Consider the following 16,277-nt stretch of genomic DNA (forward strand, 5'->3'; position numbering starts at 1 on the left):
GTATTAACGCTGACCTTGGGGAATTTCAGCATGGCCCTTAATGATATATTTGCATAAAGCTGTCAAAACGACGACGGGGCTCCAGCCCATGAGTGGTTGAGAGGTGTACAAAGGCAGTCACACGTGGATATCTTAAAGAACAAGAGATGGAGCATGAGCTTAAACAAGTTCAAATCGTGTTTAATACTTCTGTTAGCATCAACAAACATTTGGTGGCTGTTTCATTGGAAGAGAAATATGGGTGTTTAAAAAAAACAAAACAAACCCATAAATATTTCATCAAATTAAGCTTCAGATCTATATTGTATCATTATTATTATAGCACTAGAGTAGTGTTTTAATTATTATACTCGTATAGTACTAATGTATGTGTTTGTTTACTATCAGTTTTGATTTGTACCTCACTCAAGCAAAACTCCCAAGTTTATCTGAGTTAGGGCCTCGTGATTTGATCCTATAATATTAAGATGTTATTAGCATTATTCAGCTTAGGGAAGTGCCAAGGGGTTTGTTGTTCTAGGCTCTGTATAAACACATAGTAAGGGATAGGTCCTACCCCTAAAAGTTTGCAGACTGAATAGACCCAGGATGGAAGGGGAAACAGAGGAGAAGTGACTTACTCAAAGTTACACAGACAGTCAGTGAATGGCAGAGTTTGGGAGAGAGCCCAGGTTTCTTTGACATCCGGTCCCAGTACCCTATCCACAAGGCTGTACTGTCACATAGCACTGGGATAGTAAATCCACTAGGGACTTTGCTATTGGTGTTGATTTTACATGGAAGTTGCTCGTATATTATGATAATAGGTGTCCCTATAAAATTCGAAGGTAGGTAGCTAGTTTTGTAGAGTCCTTGTAGTATTATGAATACGCTATTGAGCTAATACTGTGGGGTTAGCATTCTGTAGTTCTTTAGTGTAGTGCAGTATTCAGATCATCAGAGCCGTGTTACATCATTACAGAGATCCAGCATAAAAGATTGTTGCAGTGCAGGGAAATGCCCAGCAGTTTTCATCGAGGGGCAAGGGAGATGGTTCTGTTTTTTCAGTTTAAGTTAAAATAATAATAATACAAATCTGGGTAGCTTTCCAGCTGGGTTATTTAGAACACTAGTGAGAAACCAAATGGAAATACCCTGTCAGTCTCCAGGACTGTCAACATGCTCTATATGACCTGAAATTTCATGTTAAAATGATCTGTCTAGAAGACTTCTCATTGACGAGGCAAAAACTAAAGGACAGTGGTTTCGTATAAGCCTCATGCACGTGAGCCTGACAACACTGAGATATCAGGATGTTCACAGTTGGCACCGTCAGCTTAAGCCACCAGAGAAAGGTATAAGAGGGCTCAAAGGAGAACACTTCCTTGTCTTTTTGCACCTTGCTGGGAAATGTCACCCAAGAAAAAACGGTTTATTTTCTAGTCTAATGATCTTTAAAAACCTGACAGATGTTTGTGTTTGCATGACTCTCGTTCCACGCTGCTTAATGGGCTCTGGGTATGGGCAGAACTTTATTTCAGACAGGCCCACCGTTTCAAAAGTGCATGTCTGTGCGTTTATGTCTTCCAGAACTATTAGCCTCCATCTGAGCGTGCTATTGGAAATCCATCAAATTAGGAGGGCAGTGTGCCATATAGAGGCTCTCTCCTTTCAGCACTCCACCAACAGGCCCCCTGAGAATCCAGTAACCATTTAAAGGGGCTTTCATGGGCTCAGGGGAAAGGCACATGCCATGCGGCTATGTCTCCTTCCCCCACATACGTTAAGTCTCACGTGTGTTGCATCCCCAGTATAAAGCAGAGGAATATATCAAGTTCATGCTTGTAAGCTAGAATTGGAAGTCAGAAGGTGATGTTTTTATCTGACTTGAGCAGAGAGAAACCAATGATATGAAAATACTGGTGGGTTTTACAGATGGAGAAGAGAGCAAGAGAATTCTCCTTCCAAGCCAATGCTAGCACTGACGAGGACTGGCTGACATTTGTAAGACATCTTTTTTTTCACTAAATAATGCATATTCAGATTGATCAAAACATTTCACCAAGTCGCCAAATTGTTTTGGGGGGGGGGGAAGGGCATGGGGGGGGAATTAAACATTTCAAAAAAGAATCAAATTTTTTCATTTTGACCATTTCTAAATGAAATGTTTTGCTATTTTGATTCCAAATGCCCTTTTTGTTTTGAATTTTGCATAATCTGAAAGTAATCCCTCCCTAAACTAAATGGTTCATTTTGAATGGACTGTTTTGTTGGACTTTTTGACTGTCGTTTTGCAAATAAAATAGTCATTGTGAGTTGACCCACAGTTACTTTTTGTTTGGTTATTTTTGGTGCAGCTACAGCACCGAAAATCTGTTACTTGCACAATTCCACTGCTCCCCTAGGATTTGAAACCATGTTACTCCACAATAGTATGTGTCTAATTTAAAATATTGGGCTAGAATATACAGAATTTAGAAAGTTTTAACTCCACTTGACAAAACATGTTAAATAGGTAGGTAGTTGACATATGGGATTGTTAATGCAAGCCACACCCTAACTCATTACTGCCCCCAATGCCCACAGCAAATCTTACTGAAGAGCTCAAAAAGTCTATTTATCCTATTTTGATGAGTTCCCCAGTGCTGTAGCCATGTAAAGCTCTTATCAAGAAATGGAGGGTCTTATCCATGAGAAAATGTGAAAAGGATACATTGCAAAGCCAGCTGATCCAGCCAGCCCATTAAATACTTCCTCATTCCAGTACTTGCAACACCAGTAGGTCAAACTGTCAATATCCCTCTGCCTTTTCCACATGTGGTCATGTGATGGTCATTCCAAGCTCTATACTGTTGTTTCTTGTAGTAGCTGCAAAAGCAGTGGTGCCAACGGTGCTGTATGTGGGCAGGAAAGCTGGGTGGTTTGCCAAACCTCTCTTCCAAGTCCCAGTGGGATGCATTTGCACCCAGACACTTTGTGCATGCTCCAGCCCTGGCCATTCAGAATTCTGGTCTATTTTTCATCCTGTGTCAGTGATGTGTGTGTTCTCCTTTGAGAACTGAAGCCACTGTGTGTCTGCAAAAGAGCAAAGACCCAGAAGTCCCTCCTGCACTTTATGCAAAAGGTTGTTTGAAAATATGGGCCGCAGTGCATACTCCTTCCATCTCAAAGAGAGGGTTGGTAGTTCAGTCTCCATGGTGACTTAATACATGGCCTATCTTCTGAGTTTGCTAACAAGAATGGGTTAATTGGTGACTGGCTTTCTGAGTGATTAGGAGCATAAGTACGTTGCATATACTGTGTATGAGGGTACCAATTTCTGGCACTAGCAGTGCTTAACTGGCAGAGTTATGAACAAGCTATCTAGGCTCCAGGCTCACTTTCCAGTCTACCTTCCCCAAAAGGGCAGGATTAAGACCTGAATTTTTGTCCCTCTGTATTTCATTCCCTTTAAATTGAAGCTCTTCACACCAAAGCGAAGAAGTGTTTCCTGTTGTCCTTTTTTAAAAAAAAAAAAGTCGATACGTTGCAAATGGCACGGTGCTCTGGAAAAAGGAATACCACAGCTGTTAGCTCCATCAGTAGGAGTTAGCAGTTTGCAAGCAGCGCCCATTACACTTTCTGTAGCCCTCTCTATTCTCTGCTTTTTGAATAATTTATCTGCAGGAAATCCAAATTGCCAAGGCCCCAGCAGAATGCTTGCCAATTTCTCTGGGAAAACTAACAAAAAAAAGCTCTAGATTTCATTTCAGCTGAACATAGCTGCCTAGCAATCAAACATATTAGTTCTATTGTACAGCATGCATCGGAAGGCATTAGTGAGCTAGCTCAGAGCACGGCACATTTGAAAGGCTCATAAATGTAATGAAGTCCTGTTGACACCTGCTCCTCTCCACACTTTAAATGTGAGCCATTGGTCCATGGGGAACCAGGGCTTTAAAAATAGAAATTATAGTAATTGTCTTCTGGGTTATTGGGAAGGTTGTAATAAACGTAGAGAATAACGCTCTGGCACCACAAGACTATAGCTGACAGGATGCATAAATTACTCCAGGTTTTGATATTTTCCAGCCCCCCTAACAAATGACACAAATCACTGGATGCTAGTGCTGCATTACCAGGGGGCGGAAGGGAGGGCTACGCAGGGAAATTTCATCTTGCTGATTTGAGGCATTTTCTTCAGAGGTGACACCTCAGGGGGCTTTGTCATCTCCTGGCTTTTAGAAACTAAAATAAACACCTTAGGATGAAAAATACAGGTGCAAATCACACTTTCTGCCCGTTCAGTTCTTACAGTAAAGAAACACACAGACACACATTTTTTGAAAGGATACATTCAAGAATTTAAGCAGAATTAGAGGAGGCATTTTGAGTCACACATTTAAATACAGCCTCTCCTGCTCCTCATTGAAGAACAGATCACGTGGTCAATAGCTGGCTCTTGTGCTGGGCTTTATTCCAATGAGGAGCCAGCATGCTTTGTTTTCATTATACACTGTGCCAGCAGAGCAACAGAAAAGGAAAGCAGCACCATACTGCTCATTATAGTGCATGCTCCAGCTGCATTTGCCAGTTCTTTCCCTTCCTTCTCCTTTTGAATGTGTTTAACCAATGCTAGGATTCCACACACCCACTATTTAAACAGTGGTTTTAGTTTTTCGAGCCACTTCATTTTGTTACATTGCAGAACCTCATCACATGATGGCCAGCAGGACTTTGTTGAGATGAGAACACTTAGTCAGGGACATTCTATGCAGAAGGTAATTCACCTTTATTAGGACAAATCAGGTTTGAATGTTCTTGTTCTCTCTCTAAACCAGACATGTATGATAATCATGGGGATGGAAATGTATTATCTTCTCCCTCCTCCTCCATGCAACCGTTTTAAAGGGACACTAGAATCCCAATTCTCTGCACCACTTTGATAACTTTAAATATGTTTGGCTAGCCAAGAGTTCAGGTAATCAAGAGTCAAGACATTGCAACAGAAGCAGAGTAATTCCACACTAATGCCTGTGTCAGGAGACAGACTGACAGCTCAGCAGAAAGGGAAGTCCAGGAGTCCTAATCAGGAGTCCACTATACCTCATCATAAACACTTACATCCATATTAAAAAAAAACTTGCTTGGTTCCTGCTCCACTTGAGTCCATGAGAACAGACCTGTGCCTCTACATGGAGTTAATAGAAGATCAGGTTCCAAACTGATGTGTGTGGGGGGGATCTTGCACCTGGTTACTTCTTTATATATCTAGATTGGAGCAGGCCCCAATCCTGCCGATATACAGAAGTTTCTAACTTCATACATCTCTTTGACCATCTTTAGGTTGAGACGTAAAACTGATGCCCTGCATGCTTTTGAAAGTTTTTTAAGATCCAGTGGTGTGTTTCGTAAGAGCTTATTCCTATTCTTTTAGTTTCTAACTCCTTTTGTTATACTCTGCCTACTGAGATTGCTTGCGAGAGGGCGCTAGGGACTGCAGGTGCTGCTGTAATATAAATAATTATTTCTCCTCATCCTGCCTAAGCTGTTGCATGGTGCTGACTGTTCAACAGATGCCCCGCTGCACCCCAGAGGTGGCTGCATGGCAGCTTTCACTACTTCATGGTTTGTTGTGATGCTTAATTAATTAATGTCGAGCACTTTGAAGTCCCAAGTATTATTTATTCATGTTGTCATTCCCTACTGAGCATAATGTTTGATGTCCACAATCTAGAGGTCATCTGGATGCCTCCTTCCATCTGTGTAAAATTTCTCTGAGTGAAGGGAGAAGGGTGCTGTGAAGTGCACCAAGGAAAAAGCTACACAGAAGATGCTATTCATAGTGCATGTCAACAACTTTATTGACGATAAAGACATATGAACAATACAACATGCCCTATATTCTCAAGCCAATAGATGGCGATGTTTATATACACTAATGCTCTACAAAAGTGCAGATGCCACTTTTATCGTCATTTCATAATAGAAGGAATTCATTCAAGGCTGCTCCGAGCAATCTCCAGAGCTTTAGACAAATAAGCTATCTGTCCTGTATCTTATTGCTCACTCGAGCCCCTGCTTGCAGCCTGCCAACAATACCAGCCTTGATCATCTGCTTCTCCCCTAAGCATCTCTGTGCTGTCTCCCACAAGGCCCCTTGTGGGTAAGATAAAGCTCCAAGTCAAAATACAGCCACTGTCTTACCCACCTTCAAAACCCTCCTCAAAACTCACTTCTGTTGCAATGCCCACAGAAAACTGCCATCTGCTAGAAGCCGGGCAGATGGCAAGTTGCTATTACAGGCGAGACAGTGCAGCCTAGTGGACAGTGAATTGGACTGGGCATCAGAAGACCTAGGTTTTATTTCTGGCTCTGCCATTGGCCTGTTGGATGACTTGAGGCAAGTCACTTCATCGCTCAGTGCCTCAGTTTCCCCATTTGGGGTAATGGGATAATGACTTACCTCCCTTGAGATCTACTAATGGAAAGTGTTAAAAGAGATAGGAGTTATTATTATGACTACTGCTGATTGGCTGAGAACAGCATCCACAGCTGGGCTGTGCAAAAACATCCCCTTGCATTTGTTACCAGTCTTCCTCCGTACTTTTTAGTCTTATTCACCTGGTATCTCTCATCTTGTAGCATGTAAGCTATTAGGGGTAAAGGCTGTCATTTTACTGTATGTTTGTACAGCACCTAGCACAATAGGGCACTGACCTGGTGGAGACTTCTAGGCGCTACACCAATATAAATGTTAAATAATAATAAAAATGCCTGTGCAGATCCCAGTGACCTATTAAAATGTTGACACATACATGTTAAATAATACTCCTAAAAAGCACGTGGAAAGAGTTGCATGGCACCTTGCTGATTTTTTTTTTCCAGACATGAGCCCCGCTATGTCTGATGCAGTGATGGAATGGCCACATGACCCAGAGAGGGCATGAAATGCCAAAAATGTGGAGGTTGCATTCAGATAAAGTTCTAAAAGTTTGATGCTAATCAGAACCTCATCCAAAACTCACTGAGGCTTAGGGTAAGTCTACAGTACGGGATTGTTCTGATTTTACATAAACCGGTTTTGTAAAACAGATTGTATAAAGTAGAGTGCACACGGCCACACTAAGCACATTAATTCGGTGGTGTGCGTCCATGTACCAAGGCTAGCGTCGATTTCCGGAGCGTTGCACTGTGGGTATAGTTCCCGCAATCTCCACCGCCCATTGGAATTCTGGGTTGAGATCCCAATGCATGATGGTGCAAAAACAGTGTTGCGGGTGATCCTGGGTAAATATCGTCACTCATTCCTTCCTCCGGGAAAGCAACGGCAGATAATCATTTCGCACCCTTTTTCCCTGGATTGCCCTGGCAGACGCCATAGTGTGGCAACCATGGAGCCCGTTTTGCCTTTTGTCACTGTCACCATATGTGTACTGGATGCCGCTGACAGAGGCGATACTGCAGTGCTACACAGCAGCATTCATTTGCCATTGCAAGGTAGTAGAGATGGTTACCAGTCATTCTGTACCGTCTGCTGTGCCATTGTAAATTGGCGATGAGATGACGGTTATCAGTCGTTCTGTACCGTCTGCTGCTGTCATGGGTGCTCCTGGCTGGCCTTAGCTGAGGTCGGCCGAGGGCGCAAAGACAAAAATGGGAATGACTCCCCAAGTCAATCCCTCCTTTATGGTTTATCTAAAAATAGTCAGTCCTACCTAGAATATGGGGCAAGTGTACTAAAGAACCAATGTATCAGAGAACCAGAGAGCACAGCCTCTCCGTGTGAGATCCCACAGAAATGATGAGCTGCATGCCATTCATGGGGGGTGCCCCTGCAACAACCCCACCCGTTGATTCCCTTCTCCCTCAACCTTTCTGGACTACTATAGCAGTGTCCCCCATTTGTGTGATGAAATAATAAAGAATGCAGGAATAAGAAACAGTGACTTTTTAGTGAGATAAAATGAGGGGGAGGCAGCCTCCAGCTGTTATGATAGTCCAGGCAGTACAGAATCTTTTCTTTAGACATGAAAAGGCGGGGACTGATGGAACTCAGCCCCCAGTTGCTATGATGATAGTTACCAGCCATTCTGTACCATCTATCGGGAATGACCGGGAGTCATTCCTATTTTTACCCAGGCGCCCCCGGCCGACCTCACCTGGGGCCAGCCAGGAGCACTCATGGGCTGATGATGACGATGGATAGCAGTCATATTGTACCATCTGCCACCGGGGAGGGGAGGGGAGAGGATGCTGCTATTCATTGCCGCAGCACCGCGTCTACCAGCAGCATGCAGTAGACATAGGATGACATATAAAAAAGTCAAGAAACAATTTTTTTCCCTTTTCTTTCACGGGGGTGGGGTGTAAATTGACTACCTATACTCTGAAACACCCCGGACAATGTGTTTGACCCTACAGGCATTTGGAGCTCAGCCAAGAATGCAAATGCTTTTCGGGGACTGTGGGATAGCTGGAGTCCTCAGTACCCCCTCCCTCCCTCCATGAGCGTCCATTTGATTCTTTGGCTTTCCGTTACACTTGTCACACAACACTGTGCTGTGGCCTCTGTCTATCATAGCCTGGAGATTTTTTCAAATGCTTTCTCATTTCATCTTCTGTAACAGAGCTCTGATAGAACAGATTTGTCTTCCCATACAGCGATCAGATCCAGTATCTCCCGTACGGTCCATGCTGGAGTTCTTTTTGGATTTGGACTGCATCGCCATCCGTGCTGATCAGAGCTCCACGCTCGGCAAACAGCAAATGAAATTCAAAAGTTCGCAGGGCTTTTCCTGTTTACCTGGCCAGTGCATCCGAGTTCGGATTGCTGTTCAGAGCGGTCACAATGGTGCACTGTGAGATACTGCCCAGACGCCAATACCGTCAATTTGCGGCCACACTAACCCTAATCCGATATGGTAATACTGATTTCAGCGCTACTCCTCTTGTCAGGGAGGAGTACCGAAACCGGTTTAAAGAGCCCTTTATATCGATATAAAGGGCCTCGTTGTGTGGACGGGTGCAGCGTTAAATCGGTTTAATGCTGCTAAAATTGGTTTAAACGCATTGTATAGACCAGGCCTTAGTCTTCACCACCAAACAATAGGTACCTCTTTGCATCAAAACAGATAATGCCATGTAAAATCCTTGTGGAAACAAGGCACAAATAGTTGTTATATCAATATAGTTAGGTGAGGTCAACCCTACAGCTAGGGTGAACATAAGAACATAACATAAAAATGGCCGTACTGGGTCAGACCAAAGGTCCTTCCAGCCCAGTATCCTGTCTGCCAACAGTGGCCAATGCTAGGTGCTCCAGAGGGAGTGGACCTAACAGGTAATGATCAAGTGATCTCTCTCTTGCCATCCATCTCCACCCTCTGACAAACAGAGGCTAGGGACACCATTCCTTACCCATCCTGGCTAATAGCCATTAATGGACTTAACCTCCATGTTAAGGGTGAACAGATATCCCGATGTTATCAGGATCATCCCAATATTAGGGGCTTTGTCTTCTATAAGAAATTATTCCTTCCCCCTCCTGAAAAACAGTGTCCCAATTTTTCACACTTGCTATCTCTTCAACCTATCTACACCCTACCCAACTCGGGATTGACCTCAGCTGGCTACATACAGGTAGAAACTATGGTGCCCTGTCTCCATTAGGATTTCACACCAACTTAGCTGTCTCTCTGGAAAAGCACATGTTTTTCAGTCAAATCATAGTCTTGTCTTGAAACCTGGGCCTACTGAAGTCAATGGGACTGCTCCATGTGGGTAAAGGTAAGCGTGTATGCTTGCAGGATTGAGACCCTAGTCTGCAAATTTCACGGGAATGGGTTGGCTCGCAATATTCCCAGGAGAGACTGGTTCACATTGGGCTTGGGGTAGTGCAGTACAGCCCTCTTTCCAGGTGTGTCAACAATCCTGGGGGATGTGAAAGCAGGAAGCACAAAGGTGCATGTGTGTGCAAATGTTTTTCCAAGTACAGAGAGGAATTAATTCAGGGAAGTCCTATGGCCGGCAGGATACATAGGCTTGGCAGAATTTGGTTTTTATTTTTGTATCATTTTGATGGATAATATTGATATTTGTTTACTTTTAAGGCTCTTTTTTAATTTTGATCAATTTAAATGTTCTGAGTTGGGCAAAATAATGGGGCGTCAGGATTTTTGTTTCTATTTTTATTTATTCAAATTTTCACTGTTGTGGGAAGTTATGGGAGATCAGACACTAGGGGGGGCTGACACTAATTATTCAATGACAGTAGACACTGAGATTCCAAAAGTTAAAGCTTTATAACCATTAAAACAAGTTGTCAACATGACGTGTGAAAATATACAAAGTAAATATCTTGAAATCAAACTCCAAGTTTTCAAGCAGCATTTTTCTTACTTTGCCTATCAGTGAATTTCAATAATCATCGATAGGAAATATTTTGTCATTGGTTTGTGTGTGTATGATGAAATCAACGTTTACCAATAAAAATCCAATCCTTCCAAGCTGAGGCATCCAGGAGGTCAGAAGAGATGATCACCGTAGTCCCTTCTGTCCTTAGAATGTATTACATTTTTCTGAAGTTAACTGAATTTCTTGTCATTCATAAAAGGGTTGATTTGAGTTTGGGGGAAAGGTTCTGATATCCCCTAGTTACCATGTCTGTTAATACAGCATGATGGTTGTTTGTGCCGGGAAAATGTCTTTGTACCTTAGTCCAGCGATTACAGCACTAGATGGAGTTTTGAAGACCTCTGGGTAACAGACAACACAAGCCCTCTTCACCTCTTAAGTCTCATTAAAACCCTTAAAATGGGGTTTAATGATACTTCCAGGATGCATAGACCTGGAGCTGGGCTTGTGCAGAGGGGAGAATTTCACCCATTATGATTTTACTCCATTCTAAAGTTCATCTGGTCATGCTGAAGTTCATCTGGTCCCTCAAGGCTGTAGCTGTTTTCCTTCATGCATACAGCTGGGAAAAGAAGTTGGTAGGTTTTTGAATACAGATTTAGGGCCTCATTCTGTGATATGGCATCACCTTCCACTCTCGCTGCCTTCAATGATTCCTGAGGTGCTGAGTACCTTGCGGGCTTGGGCCCCTTTGCACAAAACAAACGCTACATCTTGACAAGCCTGGCTCAGATGAGTAATCTTTGCTCATGGGAGCAGCTTCCAATAATATCCATGGAAAATCATTGCTCACAGGAGTAAAACTTTGCAGGGTCTGGCTCCAAAATTGTGTCCTTATAAAGTCCTTTTCCCCACCTTCCCCCCAGGATGAAAACATGCAAGTTGTTTTATAGTTGAAGGGGCAAACACAGCTGGTTCAAGGAAGTCAGTGGAACAATGCCATTTTGCACCAGCAGGTGGTCAACCCCTAAAAAGCAATGTCTGCAAAACAAAGCCAGCTATTTACTTGGTGGGGCAGAATATCATATCCATTCTCCCGCTGAGCAGCACCTATCTTAAAAGTCCTGTTGACTTCAGTGAGATCATTTGTGGTTTAAAATACTATTTGATGATCATCAGGGTATCACAAGCTGACCATACAGAAATACTTTGGGTGACATTCTGGACCCATCAAAATCAGTGGTAAAATTTCCACTGACTTCAATAAGGCCATATTTTCAGCCATTTGGTCCATAGAGCAAGAGAAATGCTACGTTCCTATTGGGTGAAGTCTTCATATTATAGGGAAAAGACAAATCAGGGCTCCTCCCCTTAGAGTCAACCCAGCAAAGTTAGTCTGGCCTTAATTTTAAAAGTAATACAATCAGTATCTTTCTCAAAAAGCCATTACAGCCTCCCCAGCTTCAGGCATTTATATTGGGTAACTGTTTCCAATACATTTTATGTGATTGAGACATTTTTTTTAAATGCTAATTTTGTTGCTGTTTGATTCCAGATGAGTTTAGAAAATGATGATAAGAGAGCACGCACACGATCAAAATCTATCAGAGGTGAGCCATTTATTCTCCTCCTGTGTGGAATTAAATACAGTGGCTAAATCTGAGGTTAATGTGCTTCGGTTTTTCCAAGCAGGCTCTCCTTTCAGACCCAGAATCTCATTCTTTCAAGTTTTTAAAACACTGCTTCCCTGCCTCCCCCCAGCCCAGGAGATCTGTTCACAAAAACAGCTCTAGCAACAAACACTTAAACCCCACATAGCAGTTAACCTCCCTCCTCCCCACTGCAAAAAAAAAAAAAAAAAAAAAAAATCCCTTCCATGCTTAGTTCTATAGGAACCGTGATAGCTTCAGATCACTTCCAGAGGCTTTCATCATGTATGCTCTGCTAGAGGCTTTGAAGTTGAACATCTGAGAGTGCCTGGCAGAGGTTGTACATGCTGCAGAAGCAAACAGGCCATCTCATGGCAGGGACTTGAGGACAAATGACTTGTTAATTTAAAGCTTGATTGCTATTTATTTTCCAGCTTTACCAAAAAAAACCTGTATATTTTGCGCTCTAGATGCTTTTTCCCTGCAAAGAAGGAAGGTGCTGTAATCTATATTGCAGTGTGTAAAGTCATATCCAGATCATTGGTATCCTGTGTAATGATTACAGATCAACCTCTGAATTTATTTTTTCTCTTTTCTGTGTGTATGGATCTGATGCATTTCAAAGGTCACTGAAAGTGAGAAACTAATAGCACTGGTTAAAATGAAGGGTGATGTGTGAAGGCATTATGCGACTTCATCCACACAGCTGGACCATTGTGCCTAGCTCCATGCTGACCTACATCATTCTCCTTCTAGGCATTTGCATTGCTCAGAAATTAGATACAGCCAGTTGTGCTGAATGGTGCCACATTATGTGGTAGTTTTGGTAAGATATGTAATGCTCATTAGGGATTATAATGAGACCAGCCTGATTGTGCTTATTTTCCCACCTTAAACCTGCCTTAAACACATTTAAAACCAGGTTTCCCGATGTGAAAAGGTAATTTCTTGGATACAGCATGCTGCCTACTGTTGCCTCCAGTTTGTTGAAGTTTGTGAGTCACTCCATTGAGTTTTGGATCCCCCAGAAACCCAATTAGCTTAAACAAATTGAGCAGCTGTGTTATGCCTTTTACCCTGTGCTGTGCCACATTGCATTTTTTTTATTTCTTATTTTCCCTGGCTGTTTGGATTCCTGGCTGGACATCAGGTTTTCAGTAAAGATACAGTAATGTCATCTGTATCATTCAGAAATGAAGAGTCATCCCTAAAAATCTAGATCAGGGTGGGCAAACCTTTTGGCCCAGGGCCACGTTGGGGTTGCAAAACTGTATGGAGGGCCAGGTAGGGAAGGCTGTGCCTCCCCAAACAGCCTGGCCCTTGCCCCCTATCCAACCCCTCCCACTTCCCGCCCCATGACTGCCCTCCTCAGAACCCCCAACCCATCTAACTCCCTCTGCTCCTTGTCCCCTAACCGCCCCCTCCCAGGACCCCCCACCCCTAACCACCACCCGAGACCCCACCCCTTATCCAACCGCCCTGTTCCCCATCCCCTGTCACCCCTGACCCTTATCCACACTCCCACCCCCTGACAGGCCCCCCAACACCCCACACCTATCCATCCCCCCATTTCACATCCCCTGACCCCTATCCACACCCCTGCCCCCTGACAGTCCCCCTGGGACTCCTACATTTATCCAACTCCACCTCATTCCCTGTCCTCTGACTGGCCCCCTTACCATGCCACTCAGAGCAGCATGTCTGGCATCAGCACCATCCAGCAGGAGCCAGACATGCTGCCACACCGCTCTGCAGAAGCGTGCAACCCTGCTGCCCAGAGCGCTGCCCATGTGGTGGCATGGCTGTGGGGGTGGGGGGACAGCAGGGGAGGGGTGGGGATAGCTTCCCCGGCTAAGGTGACCAGACTGCAACTGTGTAAAATCGGGACAAGGGTGGGGAGTAATAGGAGCCTATATAAGAAAAAGCCCCAAATACTGGGACTCTCTCTATAAAATCGGGACATCTAGTCACCCTATCCCTGTCCGGGAGCTCAGGGGCCGGGCAGGACAGTTCCGTGGGCCAGATGTAGCCCGTGGGCTGTAGTTTGCCCACCTCTGATCTAGAGCCTGTGCTAATATTACAATAGCAGTTCAGATCCTGAGCTGGTTTAAATCAATGGCACTCCATTGATTTCCATATGGCCACACTAGTTTAAACCAGCTAAGAATCTGGCTCAGTGTGTGTGTGTGTGTGTGTGTTTGTGTCTACACAGAGATGTAGACTCATACCCTGAAAACATGACATGCTTAATTGTAACATGCTTAAAGTTAAGCATGTGTGTAAGTGTTAGCAGGCTGAGGGCTGCAGAGAGTTTATGCTTTTCTATTTCCTAGGTAGCCTATTTTATGATCTTGCCTATTTTATGATGGATTAGCTCAGCGGTGGCAGAGGAATCTGTGTTTTTACTCACGACTTTGTGTTTCTTTCCACTTTTGTTTCTTGTTCCTCTGCTCAGTGCCCACGGAACTCATAGGACAGGAGGTGAGGTAAGAAAAGTTTCTTCTCAGCCTCATAACTTGGGGACTGGGAGGGATTCTGGCGCATTCCTTAGGGAAATAAAAGCTGTGGAAAGCATGAGATGGGACAAATCTGTTACCAGGCCCAACCCTAACTCCTCCTGCAGCCCCTTCTTCTGTCCCTGCCACTTGGCGGGTCCCATTTTATGGCTATTGGAAAGAAAAATAAACAGGATTTTAGCTGTGTTACAGTTCCTTGTACATCATATAGCCAGACACTTGGCCCTGGGTAAATCCCCCATGCACCAGCCCAGAGCGCAAAGGGACCCCAGGAGGGTAGTTATAGCAGATTGAAATAGGAGGGGAGAGTTCTCATCGAACCAGTGGAGGGGGAGCTGTAAGGGAACACTGCTTACCCACGCCAGGCAGAAGAGAGGGAGCTGCCCTCTGCACTTTCCCATTCCCACTTTCTGTAATGGCGGGGAATCTGGCTTTTACCATTCACTGCCCCCTCCACGCAAGGTGGGCTGAGGGCGGGAGGTGGCCGGACAGGGATGAGATGGAGCAATCTTTGGCTGGCAGGCCATAGCCAGTCCCAGGAGCAGAGGAGGTGAAACAATGCTCATGGTCTCCTCTCTCTGGGCTGCACCAAGGGCGAGCTCAACTTAGGATTCAGTCCCCAGAAGGAACTGCAGCCTTAACTAATGGCACTTGAAAAAGTATCGTTATGTACAATGGTTAACAGCAAACCTCTCCTTCTGTCTCGGGTGTCCTCCTCCTGCTGCCATTCCTGGATCATTCACTGGTTCCCTTTCCCTCTCGTCACTTTGGTCCTCCTCCCCTGTCCATGTTCCTGGTCTCTATCTCTCCTTCCATCCTCTCCCCTGCCTTACAGGATGGATTTTAAAATTATTTAGCCCCACAGGTACAGGATAAGACTTTCCATCAGTACAGATCTGATGCCCACACCCTGACCTGTCAGCCTGGCCATCCCATAGCCCGATACCTGAGATGTTCAGGCGGTCCTGTTGTTGGTTTGGTGTAGCTTGCATGCCAGCAACAGCAAGAGGAAAAAACTGGAGCAAACCTTTGCAGTTTTACAAAGCTTTTTATTATAAATCCCAGGCTCCTGGATCTCTCAGATCTCTGTAAAACTGACATAAGTGCTTATGCAAGAGGAGGATTCACTAACCTGTGCTAATGGCAGGGGCTGCATTTCCTAGTGGCCTCTATTAGAAAACTTTCCATGTCAAAGAATAATTGGACCTTAACTGTCCTAATTTTGTAGCGTTTCTGCTCCTACACTCTGCTATGACTCCTGAGAGACTAGCATGGGGGATGCTGGGCATTACACTTCTCTGTCTTTTATTGCTAAATACTTGAGTGCAGGTGGTAATTGAAGCAGGTGACATATTTCCGGGGCAGCACGGAGTGCTCCACGCAGCCATCTCTGCAGCTGTCACCTAATTGCCTGATTAACTGGACGATTAATCGACTAATTGGAAGCTAGGCATCATCTGCATGACAATAAGAAGGCTTTTGTAAAAGTATTAAAGCTGTTGAGAAAGAGAGAGAGAGAGAGAAATGGGTGAATGTTGCGAAGAAGGGGGAACCATTAACAAACCACGGAGCCCTTTGCCACTCGTGACCCCTGCCAAGATGTAAGAAATTTCCATCTCTAAGGATTTCACAAATCAAAGTCCTAGACTGAGATAAAATGACCCGGCGTTCCAGAAAGCACTGAGTGCCCACCCTCTGAATGCTGGACACCTGTAAAGTTGTCTAAAGCTAGGCACCAAAAAATGGGCCACCTAAAATCACTAGTCACTTTAGATACATTTGGCTCTAAGCCTCTAAG

At 44.2% G+C, this 16,277-nt stretch overlaps 1 protein-coding gene across 1 annotated transcript in view; it reads left to right on the forward strand.

The window, feature by feature from the left end:
* The window catches only part of MYT1 (myelin transcription factor 1), a 111,475-nt gene that overhangs the window by 44,266 nt on the left and 50,932 nt on the right, over positions 1–16,277 (forward strand). Inside the window, 2 exon segments of the mRNA XM_030533658.1 lie at positions 11,870–11,924; positions 14,419–14,449. Of these exon segments, the coding sequence (XP_030389518.1) occupies positions 11,870–11,924; positions 14,419–14,449 (86 nt within the window).

Source organism: Gopherus evgoodei, chromosome 14 (assembly GCF_007399415.2).
Source record: "Gopherus evgoodei ecotype Sinaloan lineage chromosome 14, rGopEvg1_v1.p, whole genome shotgun sequence".
Taxonomy (NCBI): Eukaryota; Metazoa; Chordata; order Testudines; family Testudinidae; genus Gopherus; species Gopherus evgoodei.